This window comes from Somniosus microcephalus, chromosome 3, assembly GCF_052327205.1.
Source record: "Somniosus microcephalus isolate GS21.2 chromosome 3, FLI_Smic_1.0, whole genome shotgun sequence".
Lineage (NCBI taxonomy): Eukaryota > Metazoa > Chordata > Chondrichthyes > Squaliformes > Somniosidae > Somniosus > Somniosus microcephalus.
The window spans coordinates 142,723,992-142,750,253 of NC_140989.1; the positions used below are offsets into that span (position 1 = coordinate 142,723,992).

The following is a 26,262-nucleotide window of genomic DNA, read 5'->3' on the forward strand; positions in this document are numbered from 1 at the left end:
CTCCCTAAACCCCTCTACCTCTTTTTCCTCCTTTAAGATGCTCCTTAAAACCTACCCCTTTGACCAAGCTTTTGGTCATCTGCCCTAATTTCTCCTTATGTAGCTCAGTATCAAATTGTTTTTGTAACACTCCTAGGACTTGGGACTTTTACTTTGTTAAAGGTGCTATATAAATACAAGTTGTTGTTGTATCTCTTTAACCCCACCAGCCCTACAAGCCTACGAGATCTCTGCGCCCCTTCAATTCTGGACTCTTGAGCATCCCCGATTTTAATTGCTCCACCATTGGTGGCCGTGCTTTCAGCTGTCTAGGCCCTAAACTCTGGGATTCCCTCCCTAAAGCTCTCCGCCTTGCTACCTATCTCTCCTCATTTAAGATGCTCATTAAAAACCTACCTTTTTGACCAAGCTTTTGGTCATCTGTCCTGATACCGCTTTCTGTGGCTCAGTGTCAAAAATATTTTTATTGATAGCACTCTTGTTAAGCCTTGGGACGTTTTGCTATGTTAAATGCGGTACATAAATGTAAGTTGTTGTTGATTTTGTCAAGTGCTGCTGGCTACCCTTAAAGATTTATATCTCTTTAGGCTGCAAGTTGGTTGAGGACACAACCAGGCTTTGTAGGTCATGTTTCAGGTGGTGTCACAGCTAAGGGTGGCTGTATTTGGAGGAGAGTGTCACCCATAATAAAGCGTACCACCAGAACAGCATAGTTGAGGGTCTGGGACCCACCTTTGACCCGAGCCTAGGAGCAGGTGAAGGAGTAAGTTTTTGGTTTACGCAAGGTTACGAGGTAAATGTGCAAATATGTAACAACATTTTAATGAGTTATCTTTTTTAAAATTTAATCATTCACAGAATATGGGCGTCGCTGGCCGGGCCAGCATTTATTGCCCATCCCTAATTGCCCTTGAGAAGGTGGTAGTGAGCCACCTTCTTGAGCCGCTGCAGTCCGTGTGGTGAGGGTAATCCCACAGTGCTGTTAGGTAGGGAGTTTCAGGCGTCATTCTCCAATTATGAGCTTTTACCTATAGGGTTGCTTAGAACAGGGAGATTATGGCCTGCATTCTGTTAGCTGTTAGTGATGCTGAATGGTGTGAGAGATATCGGTTTAAATGCTAATCATATATTATAATTCCTTTAGATTAGAAACAAGCAGCAAATTAAATAGGAATAGAATAATGTTTTATTTAATTAAACTCTTGGTTGTAAAATGGAATTTGCATTGGTGCTTGTGACCCAATTTCTCCTCTGTGCTGGAACGCAGATACCTTACTTATGTTCCTTTACACTGGATCATTACTATCATTCCAATATTTAATCTTCTGTTCAATGTAGGTATCAATCTTGCAACTGGCAAAATATAGATGACCCCAGTAAGGTCTGGTCTCAAGAATGGGTAGAATGGCAGTTAAATGCAATGACCACTCCTGCTAATATTATTTTTTCTTTATTTAAATGAAAATGTGGAAGGACATGATCAAGTGGTCTTGTTCCATTAACTGGTCTTTTCACTTAGGCAGTTGCAGATTTTTTGATGGAATTTGATACATAGCATTTTTGCCACATCACAAAAGCCTAAAATGCACCATTTCCACAATACGTTGGCTTCAAAATTCCAAAATATTCTGCCTGTCTTCTACCATAGCTCCCAGGAAAATGACAGAGAACTGGTTACATTTTTTGGTTGCCCTGTAAGGGGCAGAACCTCCATCTGCCCCTTAGAAGGCAAGTAATGAACATGGGGCAGAGCCTGGGGTAGGGACTCCTGAAGATGGGAATTCCCACTCCTCAGGCTGCACAGGTACCTGGGGTATTAGTGGAGATGGGTACACTGAAGGAGTAAGAGCCAGGATTGTGAACCGAGGAATTTTAGGGCCATTTTGAATTGCCCCATAATTTAAGTTGTTTGAATACATTACCAGTGTGTTACTTAACATTGCAATAATGCATTTGTACAGTATTGTATTACACAATGAAAATTCAATTTAATGTCAATAGAAAAACTTTGGATCTACTCCCTTATATTTAACTATTTTTACTATGCATGCATTGTAATTCCATGCTAATGAATAAAATGCCCTCATGGGTGCATCATTTTTGATTAGGGATCATATAGTAATACTTTCATTCATGTTTTAAATGCCTTTCCATCTTCTAATAGTGACGTGATTAGAAATGCAACTGTGATCTATAAAATGTTACACGATTGAATGGGTTAAATACTGTTGCATAGTTCAGAATCTGTGCAGAATAAAAATGAACTTCAACCTTGATCTCCTGAAGAACACTCAATTGCTTTTATCTCCTACACAACAATAGCATTTAATTGTAGTACCCACTCAGCTCTTGAGAGGATCAAAAGGATCATGCCATTTTTACATCTTTTACTGCAGGACGTTGACATTTTACAGCTATATTATTAGTCTATATTCCAAACTGTTCCTGTATTTTAATCATAATTTCAAATTTGTCACAATCAGAGACTGGACGAAGGCAGTTACTGGCATTGTGCGCAGCTGATATGAATAATAATCAATAATTACAATTAATGTTGTTATAAAAATTGCATGGCATTTTTAGTTCTAAAAAAGTTTATTGCACTGCCAGTGTATTTGAAAGGGCGGGATGACATACATGTAACACAGGTGCATACTCAGCACCTGCACAACTGCAGTTGAATTTTTCCAAGTTCAGACATCTATATTAGAATTACACAAGGCAGCACAATGGTCAGTTGTTAGCTTTGTGTAATTGTAGCCATGAATTTGAAAACATTAGATGTAGGATTTATTCTATGCAAGTCATATAGTTCTATAACTACTTTTGCAATTTCATAGCTAGCAAAACCAAATAACCAAAAAGGTATGCGGACAACCAACTTGTTAAAATGAACATACAATATTAATATCATAGAAACTTCTGCACAGAAGGAGGCCATTGAGAGACATGCGGCTGAATTTTAATGGGGAAGGCGGGTTGGGGGCGGGGGTGGCTCCGAGGCGGTTGGGAAACCTGGGAGAACGGGTTTCCCGCAGGCCCTGCTGAATTTAGCGGCAGGGCCTGATATGAATGGGAAGCCTGTTTCCCACCCGCAGCCAGCCAGATTGAGAGGCTGGCTGGCTCCGGGCAGTTAGGCCTGTGGCACTAGGCCGCAGAGAGGAGGGAGGGATTGCATAGGGGCAGCAGCAGCAGCAGCAGGGGTCAGGGGGTCGGGTCCGATGAGCATTGGGGCCGTGGGGCAGTAGCAGCAGCGGGGGGTGATGGTCTGAAGGGATCGTGGGCTGGGAGCAGCATGGGGAGGGCCGGAGTAGCGGGGGGTGGGGAGGGAGTCCTTGTGGGGGATCGGTGGCCTGGGGGGTTGGTGGGGGAGGGATTGGAGGCCTGCAGGGATGGGGGGCGGGTGCCTGTGTGTGGGGGGGGGGGGGGGTGGGGGGGAAGGCCTGGAAGGGGGGGGGTTGATCGGAGGCCTGGGAGGGGGAGTGGTTGGTGGCTTCGTGGGTGGTCTCCAATCGCAGAGGTGTGCTAGGCAGGGACGCTGTATCCAGGAGGTAAGTGCAAAGGCTCTTACCTCCTGGATCCAGCAATCCCCGCCTTGCTTTAGCTGGCGGGTTTCACGAGGTGTGCAAAACCCAACCAGCTAAATTTAAATTCAAAATAGAACTTAAAGCAGAGGCTTCCAGCCTCATTATAATATTTAAATAGACAAACTGCCTCCTGGCAGCTGATTGGCTGCCCACCCCCCACCCACCCATCCCGCCTCTGTTCAAACTGGAAGTGGGTGGGTAGGAGGTGGGTTCAGGTCGGGATTCCGATTTTTAACATTTCAACTACCCCCACACCCCCAACCCACCCATTTATTTAGGCTAAAATTCCCCCCATGGTTGCCGAAACTGATTTCAGTCACTTACGTGGAGCCCTAAGAGACATGAGAGAAAGAGATTGACATTATCTTTACTGAATTAATTGTTGGCTCATGGAGAGGTTTGAGCTGCATGTGCTGCGTGGAGCCCTTATTGCAGCAAAATAAAGAGTGTATGAGCATCTACGGATAATTAATTAAAGATACAACTAACCTGGCCAGGAAAAGATGATTTATTGAGGGCAGTACTATTCATTGTCCTCTGATTAAGGCAAGAGCACACGGCCACAGTGCACATGATTTGAGTCAAGGGTCAGTCGTTTCTCAGTTAATCTGTCAGGTCCAGATAGAAGTGCCAACACCCAAGAGAAATTAATCTGCACTGAATATGCTAAGTACTTTTTGTGCCTTATTCATATAACTCCCCACTTATACAGATCAAAATATGGTTTCACTACTAAAGCTGGCAAAATTAAATCACGATCCCCATTTAATGTACAGTACTTTGAATAGCCATCAACATTATGTGAATAGCCATCAACATTATGTCAAACCAGAAGAAATGTCTATCCATTGAAGCATATTTTAAGGCAGTGTATGTCCAAGTAGTAGTCAGTTATTCACACCTGGCACAGAATTATTATATGTTCTTCCTTTTGTTTCCCTCATCACTGTAGTGATCAATAGCATGTCATTCTATAGTGGACACTAGGTGGAGCCGTAGAGCTGTATATAGCTGTATGTATAAGACTACACCACCCAGCTATATATTATATTAAGACTACATTACCCATGAGGCTAGGCTACCCACAAGGCAGCAGTCGAGATGGAAGCCTCTACAAGATGCTGTACAAGTCCACGTGTGCTCAATAAAATAACTAGCAAAAGCTAGCTGTGTTCATAATAAGAATGTCTATTTATTAATGAACATAACAATCACCAGCTTTCTTCCTCCCATCCCCTCAACTCATGAAGGTATTCACTTCTTGCTGGATACAGTTCCAATGGTGCTGGGTGCAGTCTAGTAACTCACCCAAATGCCCATTATTCATTTTGGAGGCTTGAAAAATGAGTACAAGCAGACTATTTGACTAATCACTCAAGCCCTATCTCGTCTTCTCCTGATCTCCAGGCCCAACCACTTCCAGCAGGAGTCCCTAGATAACATTTAGGAGCAAGAACATTAGCTGATCTTCCCCTCCCCAACTGGGATGCTGTACTCTGCCTGACCGAGATCAGCTAAGCCAGCACAAACCAGATAGTCAGCCTGGAGATTTCTGATCTGCTGGCTCAGCCTTGAAAGCTTAGCTGACACTGTGATTATTGTCTTTGGCAGCAAAGATATCAAATCATAAACAGCCCTAACTAAATGCTTTTCATGTGAATGATGTAGCAGACAGGTGTGCTTTCAGATCTTATTTTACATCTACACTTGAAATGACCTTATTAACTGTTGACACTTGTGAGTATGTAGCACTATGTACCTGTGGCAAGAGTAGCATTATTTATGGGAACGTTGGATGATTCCTTCAGAATGTTTTTTTGAAGGTGGTAGTCATCTATATCTTCGTAAAGTTCAAGGCCTAGAAATCCGGTGGGCTGCGCCACCAGTTAGCGCCCAAAGAGGGCACTTAGTGGGTTTAGCGCCACTGGCCACGCCTCCCGCGAAATTTAGCGGGGCGCTAATGGCAGCGTTAGCCGATAGTGCTGCGCCGCCACCGATGACGTCATCGGTGTGCGCAGCGCCCCGCTACCGCCCCGATCGCCAAATTTGGTAGCGCCCCCCGCTGTATCGCCGGTCGCAATTTGCAACCGGTTCAGGGGGGCCTACCTGCGGCGGTAGAGGCGCTGAGCGGCCATTTTTTTGCTGGCCGCCTGCCACCACCTCTTCGCGCTGCCGTCCCCGGGCTCCTGAGCCCCCCCCCCCCCCCGCGTTGTGCCAGCTGTCTCCCAAGAGCCCGGCACTTCTCCTCGGTGCCGGACTCTTTTGCCGGCACTTGCGATCTCAGATCACGCTGCAGCAGGCCCCTCCCCTTTAAGAAGGGGAGGAAGGCCTGCAAAACCGCAGCGCACCATGCCGCAGCGTGTGGCACTGCGGCACGTTGCGCTGCGATTTTCTGTTGCAGCGCCCCAAGACGGATGCGGGGCGCCTTGAATAGCGCCACGCTTCCGTTTGGGGCGCTCAAACTGAATTTCCGGCGGGTGCTCGCGACTCCTTCCGGGGCAGTACTTCCGGCGCCCTGGTGAGACTGGCGCCCCAAACGGGGCGCCACCGAATTTCTAGGCCCAAATGTCTAACTTTAAGATAATTGGCAAAAGAACCAGGGGGGAGATGAGGAGGTTTTTTTTTTAAGCAGCAAGTTATTATGATCTGGAATACACTGCCTGAAAGGGTGGAGGAAGCAGATTTAACAGTAACTTTCAAAAGGGAATTGGATATATGCTTGAAAAGGAACAATTTACAGGGCTATGGGGAAACAGCTGGGGAATGGGACTAATTGGATAGCTCTTTCAAAGAGTCGGCACAGGCACTATGGGCCGAATGGACCTCTTCTGTGCAGTCTCGATACTGTCAGACTGCTTATCCGACGTCCAGCACAGGATGAGTAGAAATTTCCTCCAATTAAATATCGAGAAAACTGAAGCCATTGTCTTCGGTCCACGTCACAAACTCCCTTCCCTTGCCAATGATTCCAACCGTGTCCTTGGCAACTGTCTGAGGCTGACCAAGTCTGTTTGTAACCTTGGTGTCATATTTGATCACGAATTGATCTTCCTACCTCCTATTCTCTCCATCACTAAGACTGCCCATTTCCACCTCTGTAACATCGCCCGTCTCCGCCCTTACTTCAGCTTATCCGCTGCTGAAACCCTCACCCGTGCCTTCGTTACCTCTAGACTTGACTATTCCAATGCTCTCCTGGCCGGCCCTCCATAAACTTGAAGTCATTCAAAACTCTGCCGCCCGTCCTAACTCGCACCAAGTCCCGCTCACCCATCTCCCCTGTGCTTGCTGACCTACATTGGCTCCCTGTTAAGCAATCGCTGGATTTTAAAATTCTCACCCTTGTTTTCAAATCCCTCCATGGGCTTGCCCCTCCTTATGTCTGTCATCTCCTCCGACACTACATTCCCTTGAGATCTCTGCGCTCCGCTAATTCTGGCCTCTTGAACATCCCCCGATTTTAATTGCTCCACTATTGGCAGGTGTGCCTTCAGCTACCTAGGTCCTAAGCTCTCCCTTAACTTCTTTGCCTCTCTACCTCTCTTTCTTCCTTTAAGATGCTCCTTAAAACCTACCTCTTTGACCAAGCTTTTGGCCATCTGTACTAATATCTCATGTAGTTCGGAGTCAAATTTTGATTTTTGATAACATTCCTGTGAAGCGCCTTGGGATGTTTGATTATGTTAAAGGCGCTATATAAATGTAAGTTGTTGTTGTTATAAGGTTCTGTGACTCTTTCAATGTTTTTAAGGGAGTGATATTGGTTTTGGGCTGTAGCGCAAAAAAGGCGATAACGAATCGGCAGTCCATTTTACACCCCGCCCGATTTTTCTTTTCCATTGAAATCGATGAGGTGTAAAACAGACAGCCGATTCACCATCGCTCATTCCGTTCTACCGCCCGAGGCCAATTTCACCTCGATGACTTTAGGGATTCAGTATTTTGTGGTCCGCTCTTCTATCTGGCAATGGCCAGAATAGCAACAAAAAAAATGAGAGGCATGACGCATTCTCATTCTCATCTCATTATCAAACTGGTATAAAATCAGTCCTCTTCTTCATATTCTCCCTTGATGTTGATATGTATCAGATAACACTGCAGTACCAATAGAACACTTTGCCTTTATGAACACAAAGGTGCAAGCATTCTGTGTGTTACTATGTGTGGCAACATCAGAAATGTGTGTGAAAGTTTCTAGCAAAATTGTAAACATGCTGATTGAGATGCATTTATTAAATCCACGAGTAATAATGGTAGTGAAAATCCACATAAATGCATTTACAATGTTGCTACATGAAATGAGCAGAAGAATCCTTACCCTTCAGTGCCAATTTAAGTAGACATTTTGATAAAACAGGTCCCCAGAAGGGAAAAACATAATCGAATATAAACAGTCTGTCAAGTCTGACTGACAGATCACAGCTAACCATATATATCCCTGACCCTACCCTGTCCCAGCAGATAGCATAAAGTCTGTAAAAAAAATCTCTGTACACAATATTTATGCTGTATTCTTGGAGGCTTGTTTACATGTTACTTGCAGCCAGATGTTTAAGCCCTTTGATCACGTATAATTTAATTATATATTTTAACTAGTTCAAGTCATGTAATTGTACCTTTGGTTTTTCATCCAGAATTTGCTGACGCACTTCTTTGTGTTTGTCTACCAGTTTCTCTTGCCTCTTGCACTGAGCATCTTCCAACTGGGGAAATAACAAGGAAATATGAAATGCTATCAGTACAATGTGGAAAGGGCGATGGATTATTGCAAGTCAGTGATAAGATATTACCACAGATAAGAGTGTCGAACAAATTTTGTTACTTAAGCCACACCCCAAAAAGACGCTGGGCTAGAAATCTGTCTCTGTGGCGCAAAATGGGCGGTATCGGATCGGCTGCCCGTTATACGCAGTGACTGATAGTCAGCTCCACTGCGGTCAATGGACCTGAATATCAGGTGCTGCGTATAATGGACGGCCGATCCCATACCGCCTGTTTTGCGCCACCGCCCGAGGCGAATTTCTAGGCCAGTGATTTTTGTTTCAATTTTATTGTCTCATCTCCTGCGGGCTGGCACCCCAGTGGCTCCAATTCTTCTTTCTGCTTTTCATACTTGAAACAGATGCTCTTGATTTAAACATTGGGATTAACACACATAGGGAATGAGAGGTCCCACTGACAGATGCAGATTCCTGGTTAAAGTCCTATTTGAAAGACATTCATACCCATAGAGGATAATATCGATGGTAATGATGTCCAACCACAGCGGGCAGTGCATTTACCCGCCGAGCCGTCAAGGTTACAATTATATATTTTGATACATTTAATATGGCGTGCAGCTCACAGAAAAACTATGGTTACATTCTTCCATGCAAATAAGGAATTCTAACTATCTTCGTACTCTTCCACTGAAAATCAAACATTTCCTGACTGGACTTGCCGAGGAGAAAAGAGTTTTAATTTATTCTCCATGTTTTCAGCTTTCCCATTTCTCCCCATTCAAAACTGCCCATGCCATTGAATAATGTGAAAACTGTGTCCAATACCTCTGCTAAATGATAAAATGCCTGCCTATTCCCTCTAAACTAACTGCAAAAATAATCTGAATTTGAAAAATTAATTATAGCCATTTCTTGCACTTAAAATGGTAACGGTCAGTTTAAAAACAGCCTGCTGTACTCTTTACATCATTGAAACTCATCCAGCCTTGCAGTGAAGCCACACCAGACTGGTGCATCTTCACCCAAAAGAAATACTCTGCATTCTTCTTTTTGCTTTTTATACTTGAGACATTTTGTCTTGATTTAAACATTGGGTACAACACACACAGGGAATGAGATATCCCACTAACAGATGCAGATTCCTGGTTAAAATCCTACTTGAATGACATTCACAACCATAGAAATTAATGTAATTCATTTCCTTTAAATCTATGGGGGAAAAATTCAGTGTCGCCCCTTTTGGGGCGCTAATGTCGCCAGGGCACTAATTTTAGCGCCCCGAAAACATTAGCGCCTCTCCGCCTGAAATTCAGTTGTAGTGCCCCAAGCAGGAGGTGGAGCACTACTGGAAGCGCTCCACCTCCTTCTTGGGGCGCTAAAACTGAATATCATGGCGCTACGTGCAACAGTGCCACGTGCGTCAGCACATAGCGCTGCGTCTTTGCAGGCCAGGCCTCCTTCCCCTGATTAAAGGGGTGGTGCCTAGCGCTGTGTGCACCGGGGCCCTGCCAGACCACTGGGGAGCGGGGTGCCCTGATCACGGCCAGCACCCCGAGGGAAAAAGGGGAAGCGGGCAGGTGCTGGCAGTCGGCCAAAAAAAAAATGACCGCCCGACACCTGCCCCTTTTACTAGCGCCGCCACCGCTGCAAAAACACCCCCCTGACCCTATTGGACATATCGTCCAGCGATAGGTCAGGGGGCGCAGCTGAAGTTTGCGGCTGGGGCACAAGTGGGGCGCTGTGCATGGCGATGACGTCATCGCCGGCGGTGCAGTGTCGTGGGGCACTATCGGCTACCACCGCCGCTAACTTCCTGCTGAATTTCACGGGGGAAAAATTCAATTGATTTGCGCTTCCCGTTAGCGCCCTCTAGGGCGCTAATGGGGCGCAAAGCAACAAGCGCCTGGGCGTGGCGCCGCCAACTCATCCCGTGAAATTCAACAGGAGGTTAGCGGCGGCGGTAACCGTTAGTACCCCGCAGCACTGCGTCGCTGGCGATGACGTCATCGCCGTGTGCAGTGCCCCGCTCGCGCTCTTCGGGAGCGCCCCCTGACTTACCGCCGGACGCTATGTCCGACGGGCTCAGGGGGGCCTACCTGCGGCCGGGACGGTGCTATTTAAAGGCGAGGTGCTGGGCGGCCATTTTTGTTGCTGGCCGCCTGCCAGCACCTGCCTCCGCTCCTGTCCCAGGCCTCCTGACCCGCCCACCCGCGGAGTGCTGGCCATGCTCCATGAGCCCGGCACCTCTCTTGAGTGCTGGGCTCTTTTGCCGGCACTCCGATCCCCGGTGGCCCAGCTGGGCCCCGGGTCACGCTGTGCAAGGCCCCTCCTCTTTAAGAGGGAGGAAGACCTGCAATACGGCGCCGCGATATTCGCTTACAGCGCCCCAAGAGGGAGACGGGGCGCTTCCAGTAGCGCCCTGCTTCCCTCTTGGGGCGCTACCACTCAACTTTGTAAAAGTAGCGCCCCAGCGAAGTTAGCGCCCCAAAGAGGGTGCGACTCAATTTTTCCCCCATAGTGTTTCTGTTTATCTCTGAGTTTGGATTAGTGAAGATGATAGCACAGCTTTAAACAGCAACTTGAACAGCAATGTTTAGATAGCACCTCTAGCACTGCAAGAAGTTCCAACAACAACTTGCAATTATAAAGCGACTTTAACATAGTAAAATGTCCCAAGGCACTTATGCAGGAGCGTAATCAGACAAAAACTGACACTGAGCCAAAGAAGGAAACATTGGGACAGGTGACTAAAAGTTTGGTCAAAGAGTTAGGTTTTAAGGAGTGTCTTGAAGGAGGCGAGAGAGGTAGAGAGATGGTATGATTTCGGGGGAAAATTCCAGAGCTTCGGGCCTAGTCAGCTGAAGGCATGGCCACCAATGGTGGGACGAAGGAAATAGGGAATATACAAGAGGCCAGAGTTGGAGGAACGCAGAGTTCTCAGAGGGTTGTGGGGTGTGGCTGGAGGAGATTACAAAGATAGGGAGGGGCGAGACCATAGAGGGATTTGAAAACAAGGATGAGAATTTTAAAATTGAGGCTTTGGTGGACTGGGAGTCAGTGTAGGTCAGTGAGCACAGGGATGATGGGTGAACGAGACTTAGTGCGAGTTAGGATATGGGCAGCAACATTTTGGTTGAGCTCAAGTTTATGGAGGACGGAAAATTGGAGGCCGGCCAGGAGAGCATTGATCAGTGGCAGTGAAACTGAGGCAGGTAATATTTTGTATGTGGAAGTAGATAATATTGGTGATGGACTGGATGTACAGTTTAAAGTTCAGCTTAAGTTTCAGGAGGACAGTAAGTTTGTACAGGGCCAGGTTAAGCTTGACTGGGCATCTAAGCTGGGGGATAGGATCAGGGCCTATATTTCTGGTGGGGTCTGACAAAATGGCTTGCATTCAAGCTGTTTGCATTATCTTAAACAAAAGTGTTTGCCAAACCTCTTGTTCAATGGTTAACAAAGATACGACTCAATTGCATCAAAGCACATCATTGTATCATTTGCACATGATGTCATTTCAGCAAAAACACAGGCTACGATTTTGCCTACCTCGGTGGGTCCGTGGTGGGCGAGGCCGGTGGCGGGTCCTGACCCTGCAGCTGGCTCCAGCCCACTGTCCACAATAATTTTACATTGATTGGGCTTGTTAAGCCCGCCCAGCGCGTTTGACGGCCAGTTGAAGGAAGCGGGTCTGATGACGTAATTTGATGATGCGTCATCAGCCGATTTCCTTAAAGGGGCCATGTGCAAATTTAGTTTGACAGTTGCGCTGTCAGTGTTCCACAGCCTTGAGGTGCTGCAAACACTGCACAGAGGTGCACGGCTGCACCCAGGCTCTCCCATGACTCCATATGCTTATGGAGGGAGCCACAGCACGCAGGGAGGTTCTCTTCCTTTCCAATGGGCGGAAGAGACCTCCCCAGGAGAGCAACGCAGCCTGGTTGCACATTACACAGGAGGACACAAGCAGGGGTGTCGTCAGGAGAACCAGGCTGCAGTGGCGCAAACCTTTCAATGATCTCAGTAGATCATGAAACATTACTGCAAAACCACGCTCAACCTCATCCCCATCACTCTGCCTTCCCTACACTACCCCTGCACATCCTTACTCACACCAACTTACTTTGCACCTCCACCCAGCCCTCTCTATCTACATTATCACTTCCCCATCTCACTAGCCACCCCTCACACTCACCCTCATCCTAGTCCAATCATACCAACTAACAACACACAAGGGTAGTCACTTGGGCATTTTAGACAATGTTCATGTAAAGTTTCTGTGAATGTGGTGTCAAACATTGAAACCTTTATTTTCAACACTTTGCGTTCTTGGACAGATTTGTGTGCACCTTTGGAAGTAGCTTAGTGAGTTGCAGTAAATGGTGAGACATAACGGTACCCCCCGCAATGGTGATGAGTGTGAAAGGGCGTTGTAGGGATGCTTTATGGTGTTGGTGTGGGGTGGTGCCAACCTGGCGCATCACGTGGCAGCAAGGGTGTACAGTGTCAAATTAAGTAAATGTGGCCATAGTGAGGCTATCCCTGGCCTCCCAGGCAGCAATGTGGTCGGGTGCTGATGCCCTCTGTCCTGTGCAGCATCAGGTGATTGCGGAGACGGTTGGTGGTGTTGTTGTTGGTGCTGCTGATGTGCCTGGTGTTGCGGCTGATCGTGGTGGGATTCTGAGGACCAAGGTGAGATAGTTTCAAGGGCACCCCTAAAATGGTTTGGCATTCACTTCACAAAAAAGGGGCAAACATTTTAGAGGAAGGCCAAGCAGAAGAAAAAGATGGTGACGTTGTCACTCAGTTCCCATCAGAAAAGCAACTTTTGGTGTCTGTTTAAAGAGCAAGTAAAGATGCTCAGGACTGATAATCTTACTGGGGAATTCAGAGGACACTAGCGTTGTTTGTGAAGCTGGGTTTGAATAACATGCAAGAGAAACCAGTCATTTTACAAGATCCATGTGTCTATTTCTCTATTCAGGAGTGATGTTCTTCCTTGCTGATCCTCTATATCAGTGGTTCTCAAACTGGGGTCCACAGACCCCTGGGAGTCTGTGGAGATTTTCCAGGCGGTCTGCGAATAAAACCCCAATCGGTGATGGAGAGCGAGCCGGTACGGAGCGACTGGGCGGTGAATGGTTACCATGACACTGGCAGCAGTGGCTGTGCGCTGCAGGAAGAGGGGGAGGGGAAGGAAGAAGGGGAAAAGACTGCGGGCCAGCAGCGGCCACAACGCCACCACCAGCAACAGGAGTTGGATGCGGAAAAGCTGTTTGGAGAGGAATCGACCGTCTATAAACAAAGATACCGTCCCGACGAGCAGTCGGCTGCAGCAGCACCGGGATACAGCCAAAAATAACAGGGCCCATCAGTCGGACATACATTACATTAGATCTGTCTGTCCAAGGTCAAGGGCTGGCCAAGGAGCAATTCTAACATAATAATCTGCACAGCACTTGAATACACTGAATGCATTTGTAATTTTGAAAAATCAATGCTTTAAAATCACTATTGTAGCGGTACCACCGAGTGTCCCTTACTTATTATACATAATTCCCTTTAACTTAATGATGTGTATATTATATATAGTTTACCTGTACGGGGCGTTGCCCCTTTAAGCACGCGACCTAACGCAATGACGTCACGTCGCGCATCACGTGACTCACTCAAACGCGGGCTAACGCGATGACGTCACGTCACGCATCACGTGACTCACCCAAACGCGAGCCGGCCCAGCTCGGCCTCCTGCTCCCGCGACAATCACCGGCCTAGCTCCGCCTCCCGCTCCCGCGACAATCGCCGGCCTAGCTCGGCCTCCCGCTCCTGCGGCAATCGCCGGCTCAGCTCGGCCTCCCGCTCCCGCGACTTCGGCCGCAACGGCCGGCTGCAGTGCCGGGTGCCGGGAGAACGCGATGACATCATCGCGCCATTCACGTGACTGCCCAAGCGCGGGAAAACGCGATGACGTCATCACGCAATCCACGGGACTGCCGAATCAGTCCTCGTGGCATCCCCACTGGGGAAAGACCTGTTACACGACTCTCCTGCATCGTTCTACGTTGTTTGCTGTACTTCATCTAATTCGACATTAAAATCCTGTTTGTTGTTCTTCCGAGTCAAGCTCTGTTATTTGTTAGGAATACACCTATTCCTATACTATCATTTTATACATACATACTTGAGGGATTCCCGCTTTGTAAATATCAAATTAGTTATATTACAATTCATTGTCCTGGTACAAAATCAATATAAGGGGGCAATAATAATTTAGATAGGGGATCTGTGATTACTAATCCATTTGAAAAGGGGTCCTTCAACCAAAAAAATTTGAGAACCACTCTCTACATAGCAGCCAGCATCATATCAAATGAAGAACAGCATTACCTTCAGGACTTGACTCCCTCTGCTGGACACATAGGCAATTATATGATACAGTTTTAAACATGACAACCAGAATGAGGGCAAAGTTTGAATGGTTTATGATTATCACCTGGACCCTGAGATCAGTTGAAAAGACTACCTTATTTACTTTTATGTATCGGTTATCTTTCTTTATTATATATATTCTGCGTAGTTTTAATTCATTTTTTGTCTGTTTAATTTTCCCTTTGATTGCTGGGATGCTGTATGTAGTTGCTGGTTGATGAGGTTGTCCACACTTAACAATTAACAATTGTGGTATAGTCACTGCAAGTTTATCAAGTGATAATCAACAGGCGGTTGTTGGCAAGTAATATTATCAGTTCATATAATATGTACATACAAAACCTCAGAAGCATATCTCAATGTGTTTCTCTTAGGTACAATTTCCCAGATCTAAACAAGAGAGAGAAAACAAAGGCTTGTCCTTTGCCACAGCTGCTAAAGAGTTTATACATTTTACAATGCTTTTTATTACTTGATAGGAAACTTTTCAAGGTCTAGTCCCTGGAATCAGACAAGTACATGGACACAATACAATAAAACAAAACAAAATCAGTTGATAAGCTTTATCTGTAAATAAACTTTTAAAATGACACTGTATAAACTAATTGACATTATGTGAAAGATACACACATGCTGAAGCTTTAGAATGATATACTGAGCTCTACCAAATAACAAATGATTGATGCAAGGGGTGGAGGAGTGAAATGTGGTGTGCAGTGGGTTAGTACACTGCCCCTTTATCCTTGGGATTGGACTCCTACCTAGCTCTGGCTAAAAGCATGGACATCTTCTCTTTTTGTTAGTTACAAACATTCAAAGTGAAGCAGACTTGCGTAGTTTCAACCGGCTTCCTCAACAAGAGCACCTTATATTCATATAGCACTCCTCACAAAAAAGAACTCTTTTCAAAGGGGTGAAGTGAACATTAAGCAGGAGGTAGAGGGAATGGGGAGCATGTTAAAGGCACAGCCAAACAGAGTAACTTTGTCCGAGAACAGGGAGAGGCACCAGTGTTTAGGAACATAGGAACAGGAGGAGGCCATTGAGCTCCTCGAGCCTGTTCCACCATTCAATGAGATCATGGTTGATCTGCAACCTAACTCCATATACCCACCTTTGGCCCATATCCCTTTATACCTTTGTTTAACAAAAATCTATCAATCTCAGAATTAAAATTAACAATTGATCTAGCATCAATTGCTGTTTGTAGAAGAGAGTTCCAAACTTCTACCACTCTGTGTGTAGAAGTGTTTCCTAATTTCACTCCTGAAAGGTCTGGCTCTAATTTTTAAACTATGCCCCCTAGTCCTGGAATCCCCAATCAGCAGAAATAACTTCTCTCTATCTACCCTATCTGTTTGGGGTGGCCAAGCGTATATCTGCTAAACGAACAGCCAGGGTTGGACATAGGCCTTGCACACTTCCAGCCCAGTACTTGAGGCTAAAGAAGTGGCTGCTCTACCAAGTGAAGCCGTGTAAGTGATCTGCAGATACAGGGGCACTGAAAATGAAGGCATGGGAGTTGTTGATCAGACTGACAGAGATGCTGATATCAGTGTGGAAGCTGGGCCGGGGAGAGGAAATTAGAAGCTCTGGAGAATATAGGTGAGGGAGTTGGGTGGTAGAACTTTTTTCAACGGCATAAATTCACTGATTGTACAGAACTTTCCACTAACTTGGGAGTGTCAATTAGGCAGGTTCCAAGGATGTGTGTCGAGGGAAATGGACATCAAACACGAGTGAGGTGCTCTTTTGAGTTTGGGGCCAGGGCGCATTGTTGAGGTAAAGTACGGGGAACTTTACACCTGGTTGTGGCATCCTTGACCTGGATGTGCTTGACGCTGATATCGTTGAGCCAAAATAGAAAAGTGCTCTATTCTGCAGCACTGAATTCGCTGACCTTGATAAGGACAAATATTCATCAGAAAAGGTAAACACTTTACAAAACTTCAGCTGAGAGATGCAAAATGAAAATACTTCCTACTTACCCTTTTAATTGACTGCACTACTTCATGTATGTAAGATCGGATAATTTCCGTCTTTTCCCTGCAACAAGACAGTGAATTAGTCATGCTTTCCTGCTCAGATATTGAATTGATTGCCCCGTACTTTACCAAACCTCTTTATGCGGTCTTATTAATCTCCTGTATAACAGTGTGTGGACAAATTCAGGTAACACTTTATTTTAAATAATCCCCAATAAACTGAATCAGTAGTGTTATCTGAATGACAGCAATCACAGAGAGTCCCTTTTAAATCCAGTGATGCTCAGGAACAATTCACTACGAGCACTGTACTGTCTGATCATTCTATAGCTTGTGCCCTCTACTACCATTCATCTGCCTTCCTATGCACACAAAACCAGCAAGTAAAAAAAGAAAGCCTTGCATTTATATAGTGCTTTTTATAACCTCAGGATGTCCCAAAGCGCTTTACAGCCAATGAAGTACTTTTGAAGTGTAGTCAATGTAGGAAATGCAGCAGCCAATTTGCAGTAACGAAATAGCATTGTGATAATGACCAGATAATCTGTTTTAATGATGTTAATTGAGGGATAAATATTGGCCAGGATACCGGGGAGAACTCCCCTGCTCTTCTTCGAAATAGTGCCATGGGATCTTTTACGTCCACCTGAGAGAGCAGACAGGGCCTCGGTTTAATGTCTCATCCGAAAGACAGCATCTCAGACAGTGTAGCACTCCCTCAGTACTGCACTGGGAGTGTCAGCCTGGATTTTTGTGCTCAAGTCCCTGGAGTGGGACTTGAACCCATGACCTTCTGACTCAGAGGTGAGAGTGTTATTTGCTGAGCCACAGTTGACACTGTAAACTTCCTGTATGTTAGTAATTATTTCCCCAATTACTTCAGTGTTTTCTCTACAGTTCTCTTTCTCTCTCTGCCAAAAAAAACCTATACGTACCTCTATCTAAACCGAACGTAACAACTTTATTCTGTGTAACTACTTCAATCCAAATTTACACTAAACAGATTGACTTCAAAGAATAGCCAAATGAGAACAGCAAAAGCGTCCAGAATCCCAATGCCATTGACATTATGTGAACTTTATACTAAACGTGCTGAATAATGGCAGCACTTGAGTAAACAGAGGGACACAGCAGCCTCGTCCAAGCGGTCAGAATTGGGACAAACTAGGTGTTTAACAAATAAACTTACACTGGTCAAATCCAGGTCACTAAGCTCACAATTCAAATAGTTTGGCGTCAGTCCCTAATGAACAATACACAATAAAGCTTTCATGAAATGGTTTATACGTGTGGAATAGACTTCCAAAGAAAGAAGTTGATTAATCCTTTCAAACTACTTGGTTGGGAATGGGAATCAATGTTACAGGAATATGTAGAGATTAAAGCGATCAAATATTCAATAGGACACAGTGGGATAAATATTCCTCTACTGGTGCAAGTCATGTCTAATAGGTTATAAACTGATGTTAATCCCACCTGAATTGCAATGTGTTAAATGTGCTGGATCGGGTTATTTTCCATTAATCATAGATCCAGACCAGACTAGTGTTGCCATCAAAAGACTGTGTGTAAGTGAAAAAGTGATAGGCAATTAAAGGGGAGTATTACAATGGGGGACACAAATACTGAATGCCTATAGAAAGTCTCAAAATATATTTCAACAACAACAACTTGCATTTATATAGCCTATAGCCACCTTTAACACAGTAAAACATCACAAGGTGCGTCACAGGAGCGATTATCAAACAAAATTTGACACTGAGCCATATAAGGAGATATCAGGACAGCTGACCAAATGCTTGGTCAAAGAGTTAGATTTTAAGGAGCGTCTTGAAGGAGGAGAGAGAGGTGGAGAAGCGGAAAGGTTTAGGGAGGGAATTCCAGAGCTTAGCACCCTAGGCAGCTGAAGGCATTAGCAGACTTTGCCAAGGCTGAAGGTGTTGTGTATGTACCTTTAAGAGAATAACTGGTCTCAGGCTGCAGTACCGGCAGTGACCACCCCTGTATAAAAGGCGCTAGTAAGCCTCTGTAGTTTCAGTTTCCCGATTGACTCTTTTCGGTAAAGACTTGTTTTGTTCAACTCCTGCTGTCCGTTTCTCAATCATACACGGACATAATACTGGCGACGAGCAGATACGAACTTACCTACAGTCTGCACCACCTCCTGGGATCCATTCCTGCAGCGAAGTGAGCAGAGGTCGAGGCCAGAAGGAAGAAAGAAGCAGTAGAAACGGGCGTCGACCATGGGCATCCGCCCCTGTGTTAGCGGAGTTGAAGATTGCTGGAGAAGCTGTCGAAAGCGGGGCCTGGTTCCTGTCGACGGTGCTTCAGTTAATCGGGCTGGTGGCAGGTAGTACACTGATCCTTCCTGGGCTGCGGCGGTCGCAAACTCGAGCGGGTTGCTTGCAACGGGGCCGTGCAGCGTTGTCAGGAAGAGGAGAGAGAGAGGGTGGAGCACACAGGGCGCGGCCGGTGCTACGAAGCCAGGCTGCGTATAGACCAGAGAAGAGGGAGGCAAGAGTCCCACAGGGTTGTTCCACGACGGGAAAATAATAAAAAAAGAAATATTAAACGCGCAGGAAACCGCGAGGAGCTGCAGGTTGCAGCGGAAACCAGCGCTAGCAACAGCGGGGAAGAAGGCAAAAGCGCAGGAGGCGCCATCTTAATCAGCGGGGAAGAAGGCAAAGCGCGGGAGGCGCCATTTTGTTAAATCGGGGAAGAAGGCAAAGCGCGGGAGGCGCCATTTTAGATTTTCAAGATGCCGAAGACTGGCTGTATCACTGCCTTTGATAATACAATAGAGGACTGGACCACGTATGTGGAGTCGAGGTATATTACGAGGCAAACGAAATAGCCGATGAGAAAAAGGCTTCGGTATTGCTAAACTTAATGGGCGCTAGAACGTACGGCCTATTGCGGGACCTGATTACTCCAGCCAAACCGAAGGCAAAGAGTTTTAACGAAATTGTTGCTGTCCTACAGGAACACCTAAACCCTGCACCACTGTTGATAGCCGAAAGATTTAAATTCCACAGGAGAACTCAGCATAAAGATGAGAGCAATGCTGAGTACCTTACGGAACTATGCAAGCTATCAAAGCACTGCCAGTTCGGAGCAGGACTGGCAGATACACTACGGGACAAATTTGTCTGTGGACTCCTGAGTGAAGGAACACAGAAGAAGTTACTCTCCGAGAAAGAGCTGATGCTAGATAAGGCTTTCAGCATGGCAGTATCATACGAAGCAGCAGCCAGGGGAGCTGCGGAAATTCAACAAAAGCCACAGGAATACGGCACCCACGAAATGACATGGGGATTTGCAAAATGTTATCGCTGCGGCAGAACTAACCATGACCAGAAGGACTGCTGGTCCAAGGACAAAATATGCAGGCAATGCGGAAAGATGGGACACATTGCACGAGTTTGCAGGTCTGGGAAGAAGACCAGCGACAACAAAAAGGCTACTAAGGAACCGTACAAGAAAGTACAAAAGATGACGGACAGTAGTTCCGAAGACCAGATGAGCGATAGTGAATCCGGGAACAGGAGACTAAGCTGTCTCAAACTTCACAATGTAATCGCAAAAGAGGATCACCGAACCATTTGGGTCACCCTCACGATAGCAGGGTCCCAAGTTAAAATGGAATTGGATACAGGATCAGCGCTAACCGTCATGAATCGACGAGACTACGAATGGCTATTCTCACACATACCCTTGAGAGAGACATCCATCGTCTTGACGACGTATACGGGGCAAAAAGTATAACCCAGAGGAAAAATAAGGGTGCCTGTCGAATACAACAGCAAGAAAATACGGAAATTGTATCTCTACATACTGCAAAATGGTGGACCACCGTTATTGGGACGTGAATGGATCAGGAAGATAAGCTTAGATTGGCACTCCATTCATGCAATGACGGTGGACGGTAAAAAAGATGAAGACGTCACTCCTGGACGATTGTCAACAATCTTAGCTAACGCCAAAGAGGTATTTCAACAAGAACTGGGCACTCTTAAAAGCGTAACTGCCTCGATAAAAATAGAAGAGAATGCAATTCCCAAGTTTTTCAAAGCAAGACCGGTACCATATGCAATTCGCCCAGCTGTCGAGGCAGAGCTGGAGAATCTGGAGAAGGCAGGGGTGTTGTCTAAGGTCGACTGGAGCGAGTGGGCGACACCCATCCTTCCTGTCATGAAGAAAACGTTAAGCAATAAGTCTGAGGAGCCAAGGAAGGTTCGCATCCGTGGGGATTTCAAGGTGACGGTGAACCCAGTCCTTCACACAGTACAATATCCTCTTCCAAGGATAGAAGACATCTTCGCCTCACTGTCTGGAGGGAAGCGTTTTACAAAAATTGACCTAGCACAAGCATATTTGCAGATGGAGGTTGAAGAATCCTCTAGGAAGTATCTCACGATAAACACTCAATTCAATTCAATTCAATTCAAATCGCTTTATTGGCATGACAAGTTACATCTTATGTTGCCAAAGCATCGAAAAACATTCATGTTTGTACACAAAAATACAGATCTATCCATACAGTGTATAAACAGATATATCCCTGAGTGTATAAATATACTTTCATATAATTTATATATACTCTTTTCTTATATTTAGTGGTTGTCCCTCTGTTTATGGCAAGCTGTAACATAGTGTGCCGCTAGTGTTACACAATTTCTCTCTTCCCCTAGTAGGTATGGGAGTTTTTGGTCTTCATTCAAATTTCTGAATTCCGGGCATATTTTTGTGAATTTTGGGTAGAAATTCTCCCTTATGCCCTGATATTTTCTACAAGCTGTGAAGAAGTGCATCTCTGTCTCCACCACTCCCTGACTGCAGTGAGAACATATCCTGTCCTCTCTTGGTAGCCGGGTCTGCCTGTGTCTACCTTTTTCGATCGCCAGGCTATGTTCACTAAGTCTGTACATTGTCAAGGTTTTTCTCAGTTTGCTATCCTTTACCATGGTCAGGTAATCAGCCATGTTGTATTGTCTGTTTAGGGCCAAGTAGCAATTGAGTTTGCTTTGGGTTTTTGTTGTTTCTGCCCAATATGACAGATATTTTTCCATTTGCTTAGCGACGATTGTGTTGGGTCGAATTCTTTGTGTTACGCTGTCACTGTCCTGGGGCTGGTTATTGTTAGTAGTGTTAGTAGTTACTTCACTGAGTCCCAGGACTAGTTGACTGAGAGTATTCTTCTTTATGGTCCTCTCTTGGCATTTCAGGGCTTCGTAATGATAGCATTGGGGGTTGCTCATTTCTAGGTGTTTCCAAAATTTGGTGGCTCTTTTTTGGATAGTGATTATTAATGGCTATTGGCCTAGTTCTGCCCTGCATGCATTGTTTACGGTTTTCCTTTGAGTCCAGAGGATACTTTTACAGAATTCTGCATGCAGGATCTCAATTGGGTGTTTGTCCCATTTTGCAAATTCTTGTTGTGTTAGCGGTCCCCACACCTCACTGCCATAGAGTGCAATTGGTTCAATTACTGATTAGAAAATTTTGAGCCAAATGCTAATTGGGATTTCTATTTGGATTGATTTTTTAATGGCATAGAAAGCCCTTCTTGCTTTCTCTTTCAGTTCATTCACAGCCAGTTTGAAATTTCCCGTAGAACTGATTTTTAAGCCCAAGTATGTGTATTTAGTAGTTTGTTCAATTTTGATTGTTCCTAGTGTGAAATTTATTTTGGGTCCCTGATGTCTGGATCTTTGCTGGAACACAAGGACTTTGGTTTTTTGGGGATTTATTGTCAGGGCCCAAGTCTGGCAGTATGACTCCAGCAGATCCAGGTTCTGCTGTAGACCCTCCTTAGTTGGTGACAGCAGAACCAGGTCATCTGCATAGAGGAAGAATTTAACCTTGGATTCATATAGGGTGAGGCCGGGTGCTGTAGATTGTTCAAGTAGTTTTGCCAATTCATTTATGTAAATATTAAAGAGTGTCGGTGAGATTGGCGAGCCCTGCGTCACCCCCCGCCCCTGTGGGAAGTATTTTGTTTGTTTGTCTCCAATTTTAACTGCACATTTGTTGTTTGTATACATTGATTTAATTACATCATATGTTTTTCCCCCTACCCCGCTTTCGATAAGTTTCAGGAATAAACCGTCGTGCCAGATGGAGTCGAAAGCCTTCTGGAAATCTATAAAGCATGCGTAGATTTTGCTTTTGTTTTGATGAACGTGTTTGTCAATTAGGGTCTGTAGGGTGAAGATATGATCTGATGTTCTATAGTTTGGCAGAAATCCAATTTGGCTTTTACTCAAGACATTGTGCTCCTCAAGGAAGTTTATAAGTCTTTTGTTTATGATACTACAGAATACCTTCCCCAGGTTACTGTTTACACAGATGCCTCGATAGTTATTTGGGTCGACTTTGTCCCCACTTTTGTATATGGGCGTTATGAGTCCTTTGTTCCAGATATCAGGGAAGTAACCGACACTCAGAACCAAGTTGAAGAGTTTTAGGATAGCCAGTTTCATTTTATCATCTGTGTGTTTAATCATCTCGCTTAGTATGCCGTCTGCCCCGCAAGCTTTTCCTGGTCGCAGGTCCTTGAGTTTTTCAAAAAGTTATTTTTCTGTTATTATGGAGTCTAGCGGGTTTTGGTTATCTTTTATGGCCATTTCGAGCTTTTCCAGTTTTTTGCATATTTGGTGTTGCTCTGGCCTTAGTGTGTTTTTCTGGTATAATTTTTCAAAGTGGTTTTCCCATGTGTCTCCATTTTGAATGGCCAATTCGTCGTGTTGTTTTTTGTGTAATGTATTCCAGTTGTCCCAGAAACAATTGGAATCAGTGGATTCCTCAATGGAGCTGAGTGTATTCTTAATATATTGCTCTTTTTTGGTTCTGAGTGTGTTTCTGTATTGTGTTAGTGTCTGACAATAAGTAAGGCGTAATTCCTCGTTTTCTGGATGTCTGTGTTTTTGGTTTGATATTTTTTTAAGTTTTTTCCTCATGTTATGGCAATCTGGGTCAAACCATTTTTCATAGTTTTTTGTTTTGGGTTTGTTCTTGCAAGCTTTCAAGTTTGACCTTGTTGCCAAATTATCAAAAATATTGTTTAGGTTATTCACTGCCCGGTTTACGCCGCCTTTATTGTGAGTGTATATGTTATCCAGAAAGGTGTCCAAGTGAGCTCACAAAGGTCTTTACCAGTATCATCGATTGGTATTCGGAGTAGCATCAGCTCCGGCGATATGGCAAAGAGCGACGGAACAAGTCCTGCAAGGGATTCCGGGGACTCTGTGTTACTTGGACGACATCCTTGTGACAGGTGAAGATGACAGTGAACACCTTAACAACCTAGAACAGGTGCTCACTAGACTACAAGAACATGGGCTATGAGCCAACCGCCCCAAGTGCGAGTTTTTAAAGAAACAGATATCGTATTGTGGCCACGTGATTGATGAAGAGGGGTTACATAAGTCCCCTGACAAAATTGAAGCGGTTATTAAGGCCCCAGCGCTTGAAAATGTGTTGCAACTGAGGTCATTCCTCGGATTGGTGAATTACTACCATAAGTTTTTGCCAAATTTGTCGACAATCCTGCACACACTGAACGCCCTGCTACGAACGGGAGTAGCATGGAAATGGAGCAATGACTGTAAGCGGGCCTTTCAGAAGAGTAAGGACTTAATCACTTCAAGAGAAGTATTGGCTCACTACAACCCAGCACTGTCGATCAGACTGGCGTGTGATGCGTCGCCCTACGGCATTGGGGCGGTACTGTCACATAAATTCCTTGATGGTTTAGAGAGGCCGATAGCTTTTGCGTCACGCTCGTTAACTTCTGCCGAGCGTAACTACGCCCAGATTGACAGAGAGGCCCTCCGCCTAGTGTGGGGGGTGAAGAAGTTCAATCACTACCTGCACAGTCAAAAATTTACTCTACTAACCGATCATCAACCTCTTGTCTCCATTTTCAACCCTCAGAAGGGCGTACCGATAATGACAGCGCAACGGCTGCAGAGGTGGTCCCTTTTCCTAGGGGCACACCAATATGACATCGAGTACAAAGGAACTAAACAGCATGGGAATGCTGATGGATTGTCACGCCTACCGTTGCCGACGGTGGAAGAAGACGACCTTCCAGTGGATCCAATGGAGTTATTCCACTCGACCATAGTCGAATATCTCCCTGTGACGAATGCAAACATAGAAAAGGAAACACGGAATGACCTGACACTATCACGGGTCTATGATTTAACGGTGAAGGGATGGCCAGCACATGGCGAACCACTGCTGCCAGCATTCTCGCCGAGAAGAGAACAGCTGTCAGTGTGCAGAGGAACCTTGATGTGTGGATCCAGAGTAGTAATTCCACCTAAGTTGACGGATAGAGTGCTCCATGAGCTTCATGAGGGTCATCTGGGTGGGGTAAAAATGAAGAACTTAGCCAGAGCGTTTGTGTGGTGGCCGGGAATCGATAGAGAAATCGAAGAGATGACCAAGAGCTGTGCAGGATGCCAGAAGGTCCAAAACGCCCCACCACAAGCTCCTCTACATCCATGGGAGTGGCCCTCATCTCCATGGCAAAGGGTGCACATTGATTTTGCTGGTCCCTTCATGGACTCGATGTTTTTAATTGCGGTGGATGCACATTCAAAGTGGCCAGAGGTAATAAAAATGTCCTCAACCACCACGGAAAAAACTATCACAGTTTTACGAACCATATTCGCCAGGAATGGGTTGCCTGAACAGATTTGCTCTGACAATGGACCACAGTTTGTGTCTGAAGAGTTCCGGAGGTTCTTAAAGAACAATGGTGTTAAGCATTACACATCCGCCCCATATCATCCAGCCACTAATGGATTGGTTTGTTCAAACATTCAAGAAGGCTATCAAGGCAATGTGTAATGAAGATATACTCCTACAACACAAGGCGGACAACCTCTTGCTTGCCTACCGGAATGCGACACATACGGTTACCAACCAAACTCCAGCCATTGTGTTCTTCAATCGAAGACTACGATGCCGCTTGGATTTGGTTAAGCCAAATGTCCGAAAAGATGTGGAGAACAGGCAGTTTCAGAATATGAATGAAAGGCCGACCAGGAGTTTTAAGATAGGTCAACCAGTTTTGGCCCGGGACTACCGCACTGAGAAATGGCAGCCAGGAATGATTTGTACACGGCAAGGACCTCTCATGTATACCGTGGACGTTGGAGAGAGCATTGTAAGACGCCATGCTGACCAGATTCTAGAGTCACTGGAAAACGTCAACTCCACACCACGATCTGATACACCTGGTAATGAAATCGACATACGAATTGCAGCTACCGCAGAATCGGTGATATTGGAAGCAGATGAACCAAACAACGACATTGATCCCGACTCAACCTTGCCAGAGGAACCTGATACCCCAAAGAGGCGTTATCCAGACAGAATCAGGAAGCCTCCTCAAAGACTGAACTTATAATTGCTTAAACTTAACCAATGTATCTAGCAACCGTAATTGTGATTGTAATTAGTTATCATTTAGTTGTTAAATGAATGTTATGTACTGTTTATCTAAAAGGGGAGGAATTGTTGTGTATG

At 45.3% G+C, this 26,262-nt stretch overlaps 1 protein-coding gene across 9 annotated transcripts in view; it reads right to left on the bottom strand.

Moving 5' to 3' along the window:
- plcb1 (phospholipase C beta 1) overlaps nt 1-26,262 on the bottom strand; it is a 1,372,871-nt gene that overhangs the window by 74,879 nt on the left and 1,271,730 nt on the right. For 8 of the 9 annotated variants that reach the window (XR_015077546.1, XM_085981702.1, XM_085981701.1 and 5 more), the window contains 2 exons: nt 16,726-16,783; nt 8,204-8,290 (listed from right to left, as the gene is read on the bottom strand). Coding sequence is in view for 7 of the 9 variants with exons in the window: in XM_085981702.1 (XP_085837828.1) it covers nt 8,204-8,290; nt 16,726-16,783 (145 nt within the window). In the remaining 2 variants the exon portion in view is untranslated. Of the gene's footprint in view, nt 1-8,203; nt 8,291-16,413; nt 16,638-16,725; nt 16,784-26,262 lie in introns of those variants that run through there. The other variant, XR_015077547.1, reaches the window with a different exon arrangement.